The 8,787-nt window shown below is 63.4% G+C and overlaps 1 protein-coding gene across 1 annotated transcript in view; it reads left to right on the top strand.

Moving 5' to 3' along the window:
- Positions 1-252: 252 nt before the first annotated feature.
- The window catches only part of SDK2 (sidekick cell adhesion molecule 2), a 43,899-nt gene continuing 35,364 nt past the window's right edge, over positions 253-8,787 (top strand). Inside the window, exon 1 of the mRNA XM_062506154.1 lies at positions 253-331. Coding sequence (XP_062362138.1) covers positions 253-331 — 79 coding nt within the window. The remainder of the gene's footprint in view (positions 332-8,787) is intronic.

Genomic DNA, 8,787 nt, shown 5'->3' with positions numbered 1-8,787 from the left:
GCTCGGGGAGGGGCTCGGCTGCCGGCTCCGCTCCGGATTTGGTGGTCCCGGCTCCGCACGTCCCTGGGGAAGCTGCCGATGGTGGGGAGCTGCCTGCGGACCGCCCCCAGCCCCACGAGGAGCCCTTCACCCCGGCGCCTTCGCCTCCCCCTGAGCAGCGCTGCTGCGGGGATCCCTGCGCCGGAGCCGCCCGGATTATAAAGTCGGGGAAGTTCTCCCCCTGCAACCCCCCCAGCTTGTCTCGGCAGAGCCATGGGCCGGCTCCGGAGCTGGGGGCTGCTCTGCTTCGCCGTGCTCGCCCTGCCCGGCCCCCCGGGAGCCGGCGCCCAAGGTAAGGGGATGCGGGGGGCGGCGGGAGATGGACCAGGAGAGATGGGGGGGGGGGGGTCCCCGCGCGCTGCGCCCCTCAACCGAGGCTATTGCTACCCCTGGGTAGATCTCCCTGGGCTGGGTGATCGGTGTGCCAGCCGCGGGGTGGGAGCGAGGCTGCTCCGGAGCTCCTACCGGGGGAAGAGCAGCATCCGTGATATTCGCAAAGCCTCCCCGGAGCCAGGACTCAGGGCCCGCCGGTGCTGGGTGCAGCGCGGTGTCCGTGGCGGTTCAAGGGGACGAGCAGCATGGCTCTGCTCTGCCTTCCCCTTCCCCATAACTGCCCTCAGGCTGGGAATGGGGGAAACGTGTTGCTCTGAGCATGAGTCTGTGCTGGATCACCTTCGGGAGGGTGAGCAACCCCGAGGGGTAAGCGTCGCCCATTCCCTCCCTCCTCCTCCACGGGTTCCCCCGTTGTACCGCAGAACCCGGGGTGCAAGTTTGGGGGAGCAGCTCATACCCTGATGTTGGTCCTGCCGACTTCCAGCCGCTGGTACGAGCTGGCAGGGGCTGGGGGGGGGGGGGGGGGGGGCGGCTCTGCACTCCCGAACCTTTGTGGGTGCCTGGGGCTCACGCTGCACCCCAACAACCCTTGGGGGCTGCAGGGCTGCCGGGCAGTGTGAGCCCTTCTCTGCTCCTCGCCCTTTGGGCTCTGGCACAACACCGGCTGCTTTTAACTGCTCTGGTACCCTACAGGGATATAAAAACAGTTTGTGGCCCTTTGGGGTGCAGCTGGGGTTCAGAAGGGCCGGGGGGACTCAGTAGTCCCATTCCTGGCCGTGAGGGTCCCTGCGGGCCCAGAGAGGAGGCTCCCGGCTGGCAGGGCTGCAGCGTGGCTGCCTCTGTCCCTGTGCTTGGACTGAGCAGATCCAGACTGGAAATGGGGGGGCACAGCTGAGCGCAGCGCCGGGGGTCCTCACCCACGACATTTCTTGCCCTTGTTTGTGGCAGCAAGTGGAGCCAGAAGTCCCTGTGCGCTCCTGTGCTCCCGCTCCCCCTGAGCCTCCCCCAGCACCGCTATAATTTCTCAGTAATTAAGTTCAGAACATAACATCTAAAGCGGCAGTATATTATCCGGGCAGGCCCTGTGTGGGGAGCTCTGAAGGTCTCTTTGATTGATTCACTCCCTTGCCGAGTTTCTCTTCTCCTGGCTGGCGTCTCTGGCTGGCGGGTCCCCTGTGATCCGTTTGTTCCCTGCCTGCGGGACGGGCTCTTGGGTGATCCAATCTCCTTCCATTTATCCGTGGGGCTCCGGGGTCTCCTTGTGGGGTGGGAGATGTGGGGCTGCCTGCGCCCCAGCGCTCTGGAAGGGTAGGGAAGGGGCTTTGCTCCGCTCTCCTGGCGCAGGAGCCGAGCTTTGCAGCTCTCTGCGGCGAGTGTCACGTCCTCGCGGGCGCTGTGACATTGCTCGGTGCCCGGCCCCGGCGTGGCAGCGGCCACGAGCGAGCCGGACGTGCTGGAGGGATCATTCCCAAAGCCTGGCACGTGCAGCGGGTGGCACTGGGGACGAGCCAGCAGGGCCACCTCCCGGCGGTGGTGCCCGTGGGGTACCGGCGCTCTCCGCTGCATCCCGCTGGGATGGACAGGGTGATGGAGCTGGGAACAGCCCGGCACAGGGCTCCAGGCTCCGGTGTGTCCCCACTGCGGTGGGGCAGGCAGAGCTGGCAGTGTGGGGCAGCAGCGCTTTGTGCCAGGGCTATTGATTCTGGCAGCCAAGGAAAATGGGATCAATCGGGAAGGGAAGGAGGAGGCGACGGCGCGAGACCTCCCCGGCCAGGGCGCAGGGGCTGCCCGGCCATGGGGTGAGACCCTTTCATATCTGTGGTTGGTAAGAAAAAGGCCCCTCGCTGCCCGGGAAAGAGAGGATGGAAGTTTAATTACAGCCCGTCTGTGCTGTGTAATTATTAATTACCCGTGGCAAAAAATAACTTATTGATTAGGGGCCTCGCGCTAATTACCCGGAGCCCAATGCGGAGCTGGGGGAAGGCTCAGCCGGCAGCGCTGCCCGGGTGGGAGCTGTCGCAATGCGACCTGGGGGCTGTGCCAGGGCTGGGGGCACCCCACCAGCAAAGGCCCCTTGGGCTGATGAACAAGGCAATAAAGGGCTCCCCAAGAGCTGGGGGGAGTCTGGGGGTCCCCTCCTGCTCACTCTTTGTAGATTTTCTGACACCCAGAAATGTGGTTTCCCCATATCCAGTGCTGAGGGCACAGCCCGGGACCCTCCGTGCTGGCACGGCACCTCTAATGGGATTGAGGAGGCCACGGCCAGTCCCAGGAGGGATTTGGGCAGCTTAAGGTTCCAGACGGGATTTGGGGCAGGGGCCTGCCATGGGCAGCTTCCACCAAAGAGGCTTATTAGAGATGGCAGCAGGGGAGTTCCAGCATCTTCTGTCCGTGTGCGTGGGGCCTGGGCACGTCTGCACTGTGGGGCTGGGCAGGAGGGGGACAAGGACGAGCCCCTGCCCTTCCTGGGGATGTGATGCTGGTGCCAGGCTCACGCCAGGACTTTGGTGATGGGAGCTGCTGGTTCCTCTGTGCTGGTGGCATCAGAGCAGGAGGGGATGGCCCTGCCTCTCCTGTCCCTGCCAGCGCAGCCACATTTGCTGGTGGCCTCGTGCAAGGCTCCAGCTCAGGAAGGAGAGTGGCTTTTAGGGGAGAGGAAGGGAAGATTAAAATTTGATGCTGCTTGGGAAGCCATTAGTGCCTGGGCACAGCGATGATGAAATTTTGATGACCTGATAACCATAAGGGAGGGGGTTATGGTCTGGTCCCAGGCAGGCTGTGTCACTGTGCCTGTCACTGCGCTGGTCCCCAAAGGTTTGGGGGTGCCAGCTGAGGAGAACAGGCAGGATGAGAGCTGCCAGTGGCATGGAAATGGGAGCTCGTAGCCACCTCCAGCTGCCGGGACTGGTGGGCAGGGAGAGCTGGCGGTGGCGGAGCAGCTCCTGCCCCGGTGCCATCCCGGGACCAGGGTGAGTGACAACGTCAAGTGCTGCTCGTCCCTCAGTGACGGGGACTGGGCTGCGGTGGCATTTCCGCTCAGCAGGAGCACACGCAGGAGCTCGAGGAGAACGGGAAGGAGGGAGCAGGAGGATGCTTGGCTGCTTGAGAACCTGGGAAAACGCTGATAATTAAACCACGCGGAGGGAGGCTGGCGGGTGCTGTGATGAGGGGTGACCCTGCCTCCGCCACTCCACGAGCCGTGTCCTTGTCCCCAGCCCGTGCCTGTGGCCGGTTCCTGCCTGGGGATGAGCTCCAGCCACACACACCTTTCTGTAGGCCCTACATGAACTGGTTTGGGGGTGTGTTGGTTGCAGCAGATGCACGGGCACTGCCTGGGGTGAAATGGCCCCGTGTGGGAGCAGAACCCGCTGGGTGCTGGCTGGGTGGGTGAGCAGAGGGTGCCCTCCCCTCTGAGCCCTCATTACTGCCCCAAGCTCATTAAGGAGTGGCTGGCGTGTGGCTGGGTGAGAAATGGCCGGGGAGAAATATGCTGCTGTCAGTGGTGATGTGATTGTGCTAACGAAGGGCGAGCTGAGCCCCCGCCGTGCCCGCGGTCGTGCCAGGGCTGGTGGCTCTGGTGCTCCACCAGTGCCTCATGGCACTGGGCCTCGGACTTGGATCCAGCAGCCCTGGGGAGCTGGGATGGCTCAGGGTGCTGGCACTGGGGCACTGGGCTGTCCTGGGAGCCTCTCTGCTGGTGCAGTGGAGCGTGGCATGGAGCTGCTGGAAAGGACATGGGGCCAGGATGTGGTGGTGGTGCCAGGGACCACAGGGGACCACCCTCATCGCAACGGCTGCTGCTCTGAGTTGGGGTTCCCCCCATCCATGGAGGTGGATCCAGCCTCAGGATGTGTTCTTATCACTCTGCCTGGCCAGCAGGCAGGAATGTACTGGCAGCAGCTCCCTGTGCTGGCCATGCTTGGCATCCCTCTCACCCTTCTTGGCATCCCTCTCACCCCCTTGGCACTCCTTACATCCCCTTGGCATCCCACTCACACCCCGAGCATGCTGCAGATGCCACTGGCATGGGCAGTGCCCTCAGCACCCTCTGTGGGTTTGGGGGGCCAGCTCTTGGGGGTACATTTCCCACCCCTGGTCCCAGTTGTGGGGGTACACCCTGCACCCCTCTCCCTCACCTTCCAGCCCCTCTCCCCAGCATGACTCCCAGCACCTGTCTGTGCCCCGGGCAAGCAGTGGCCCCCTTGGTGGCCCCCGCCCCACCCTCCCCTTGCCCCCAGCCCCGGGGGTGCAGGAATGCCTGCCTGGAAAGCCATGCCGGGCTCGGGTTGCCTGGGAACTGGGAAACCTGATCCCTGGGAACGGGGGCCGAGGGCAGGGGACATTCCTGGGCTGCAGCTGGTCCCTGGCCCCCTTTGTCTCTCTGCTCGGATGGGGCCCCCAGGAATGGAGATTTGGGGCGCGGGGGCTCTCAGCTCGAGCAGGGCTATCCCTGGGGACACTGGATGCTCTGGGGTGTCACCTTCTCATGTGGATCGGTGTCACCACCATGGGCTGGGGAGGGGGACCAAGGCCAGGTTGGACAGGGCTTAGAGGAACCTGGTCTGTGGAAAGTGTCCCTGCCCATGGCAGGGGTGGGACAAGATGTGCCTTAAGCCCCTTCCAACCCAAACCATCCCATGACTCTTTGAAGGCCCCGGGATCAGCTGCTGCTGCGTGCCAGCAGCTGGGCATCCTGGCTGGCCACAGGGATGGCACGAGGGTCATTCCAGGAATGCTGGGGTCCCCTGTGCCGATTGTGTCCCTCCCTGCCAGCCAGCATTGTCCCCACCACCCACCCTGACACGTGGCAGCTCCTGAGCACGCCGGGATCTTCCCTCCAGCCTGGGCAGTACGGGGGGAAACTGAGGCACGGGGCAGGGGTGGTGGTGGGGGCGGTGGGAAGGGGACCATAGGGTTGGCTGATGGTGTCCTGGTGGCACTGGGTACAGCGGGAAAGGGACCTAGGCACACGTGAGCTGCTCCTTTGGCTCCCATCCCTCTCTCCCTGTCCCTGCCAAAGCCCCGGGTGCAGGGAAGCCTTGATGAGTTTGACCATTAGCAGAAGAAGCCGCTGAGCTAATTTTAGCCCCGGTAGCTAATTGCTTTCTGCACTGCTGGGTGAGCCCACAACCTGCGAGTCCTAGGCTGTAACCTTGAGCCCTCCTGGCTCCGTGCACGGCGACACTGGGGTCCTGCCAGGACAGGGAGCGGGATGAGGATTTGTCTGTGGGATCGCTGGGCCCTGGAGGAGTTTCTCTGGAGCACTGGGGTGTACAAAGCTGGGAGGGGCTGGGGTGTCTGGCAGGGTCCTGCTGCCCGTAGCTTGGAGCAGTGTCCCCTGTTTTGTGTGGAACAGGGATGTGTAATGTGGGAGGACTCTGGCTGTCAAGGGTGGCTGTGAGGTGTGAGACCCCACTGTGGGTCTCCTTCAGCTTGGTGAAGGGAAATGCTGGGTTTGGACTGCCTTAATTTTACTGGGAATTGCTGGATCCAGAGAACATTTCCCCAGGGCAAGAGTGAGGCTGGAGACACGCGTGCTCCCTGTTCCTGGCTGCAGGGACGGAGTTCTTCCCAGGATGGTCAGAGGCACCTGTCCCTCTGTCCCCATCCTGCAGGGCCACCCCCCAGCACATCCCAGCTCATTGACTGGAATTTGGAGCACGGGCTGGGCAGTGCTGGGGGTTTACGGGGATATTTCTGTTCCTTCCAGGAGCCCATGTCCCCCTGCAGGGAGCAATCGAGTGCTGGGTGCTGTCCCCATGGGTCTGTGCAACGTGGGATGCTCCGTGCTTCCCCTCCTCCTCCTCCTCCTTGCCTGGGCTTATCAGGGGTCAGGCTTAGAGCTCCGAGGGAGGTGACGGGGTCCTGCATGGATCTGGCATCCCCAGCTCCTGGCAGTCCATGAAGAGCTGGCTGGGGATGGAGGAGGATGCGGCCAGCGTGGGGCCGGGACGGACGGACGGAGGGACGGACGGACGGACGGACGGACGGATGGATGGATGGATGGATGGATGGATGGATGCATGGATGCATGGATGCATGGATGGATGGCGGTGTGGCTGGAGGGGGCTGGGACCGGCGGACACAATAGCTCTGGTTTCAGCTCCCCGCCTCCTGCATGCCTGAAAAACAGCTGATGGCCGTGACGGGGGATGAAATGGGATTATCTGCTGCTTCCAAAGGGAGCGCGTCCCGCCGAGCCGGACAATGCGCCCGCTGTGCCACAGCCCTGCCCACAGGAGCTCGGCGCTGTCCTCTGCCCTGGCTGTCCCCGAGGGGACCTGCCACCCTCCCTCGCTGCACCACTGGGTGCTGCACACACTCCCGGGCATGCTGAAGAACCCCGGGACGGCGTGGGAGCTTCTTCCAGCACCGAGCAGCTCCCAGGTGAGCTGCCGGGGTGGCAGGAGCTCTCGAAGCTGTCCCACCCCACTGAGTACCCCGCGGCGAAAGGGAGAAGCGAACCTCGTACCACGAAGGGGCTTGGCAGGGTGGGAACCTCTGCCCTGTCCCCCCCGGTCGGTGCCGGGGACCCGCGGGGTGTCCCGGGGCGGGAGCGCCCCAGCTGCGGCACTGCCGTGCTCGGTGGAGTGAGCTGATGTTTATTTTGATAATGAGTTCTCAGTGCATTCGTAAACTAATAAAATCAACTCATTAGGGTGGGATGTTTCCTTCCGAGCTCTGCCGCCGTCGGGAGAGCCTTCCCCGCCGGCTGAGCACCTGGAAGCGCTCGGCACCCGGCCCTGGCGAGGAGGGAGAGGATGGGTGCCCTCATCGCCTCCTTGTCTCCGTTCTCCTCGCTGGCAGGGAGGGCAGAGGGGCTGTGCAGGGCGCTGGAAGCAAGACACGTGCGGGGAGCAGGGCACGGAGCTGCCGGAGCCCTTCCCCCGGGGCGCCGGGGGAGTCTCGCTCGCTTGGCTTCTCCCCATAAGCTTCACGTCAGGCTGGAATCGCTGGCGCGGCGTTGGCTGGAAAAGCCCCTCTGGCTGGGAGAGCCACAAGTGTGTGAATAAATGCGATGACCAGAGTTTGCTGCGCTGCCCTGGAAATTCAGGGCTGTCTAGGGGGGAATGCCAGGCTGCCTGTTCCTCCCCCCACCCGCGAACAGGGCTGTCTGGGGAGGAAAAGCTTTGGAAAAAAAAAAAAAAAGCTTTTCCAAGGAAAACTCATGCTCGATGTCATGCTACAGCTATTTCTGTTTCAAGTGAGCAATGCGATGACTAATTAATACTTAGGAAAAAGGATGTCTGGGCAGCACCCCAGTCAATGGGCGAGTGCCCGGTGCCCGCTGGCTCGGGGCCGTGCCGCGGGGAGGGAGACTCCGGCCACCAGCGCCTTCATCCCGCCTGGCACGGGCAGGGTGGGAGCTGGCAGAACGTTTTCCGTCCCGCGGGGCTGGCGACTCGATTGCGTCAGTGCCCTGGGAAGGACCGAGCGGGGTTTTTCTTGCGGTTTCTCTCTTCTGTTTTCCTTTCCCCGCCGTTTTTCTTCGGTTGGGCAGCGCCGCCTCGTTGGGATTCTCGGGGCGAGTCTGGGAAGAGGCAGTTGTGTGTTTGTCTGTTTGTCTGTCCATCTGCTGAGCATCCTGCGGGGCCGGGGGAGGTGGGACACGGGTGTCCCTGGCAGGAGGGATATCTCAGGTGCTGCTGTGGCTCCCGCAGGGCAGGCCTGTGATGGCTTTGCTTTCCCACCCCTTTATGGCCTCTGTGACCCCAGGAGTTTCCAGAGCGCAGGGCTGTGGTGTCCTTCCAGGAATTCCTCGAGGATACACTCGGAGTGTTCCGTGGGGCCAAACCCAGCCCTGAGCTGCGCTGCCCCGGGCTTGAGTGTCACTCGGTGGGGTGGGTGACAAGGAATAGGGGACAGAGTCCGGGCTCTGGGGACTTCCACCTCGCTTGGCAGCTGCGTGTGGAGCCTGTTCCTGCCAAATCCATGTGGGGAAATTCCGGCCTCGGCTGGGAAGGGCTGGGAAGGGCTGAAGTGCAGGATGGGGAATGCACTCTGACCCCCTCTCCTGCCCAAGAAGCGTCCGGCTCCTGAAGGGTCTGAAAGTGATGCCCATCGATCCTTCCCTTCCTCAGTGTTTTGGAGCCTCTCTCGGCAAAATCAGCCGCAGGATCCGGCCCCTCTAATAGCGTTGAGTCACTCTCCGGGTGTCCGTGACTCACAGCAGTGACCCAGATACGGTGGAGCTGCGTAATCGCGGGCTTCGGAGGATTTCGGAAAGAGTTTGCTGGGGAAGGAGTTTTGTCCAGAGCCTGGAGCTCGTTAAACATCCCCAGCTGGGCACGGGGCTGTGTCCTGCGAGGGGACAAGCTCGGCAGGACAAAGTCTGTCCGTGCCACCCGCACCAGGGCAGCCCTGGGGGTGTCCCCTGGGGGTGTCCCCTGGTCTGGGGGGGGCTCCTGTTGCTTG

Source organism: Cinclus cinclus, chromosome 20, assembly GCF_963662255.1.
Source record: "Cinclus cinclus chromosome 20, bCinCin1.1, whole genome shotgun sequence".
In the NCBI taxonomy this organism is placed as follows: domain Eukaryota; kingdom Metazoa; phylum Chordata; class Aves; order Passeriformes; family Cinclidae; genus Cinclus; species Cinclus cinclus.
The sequence above is the reverse complement of the archived record's forward strand: the minus strand, read 5'-3'. Positions and strand labels throughout refer to the sequence as shown.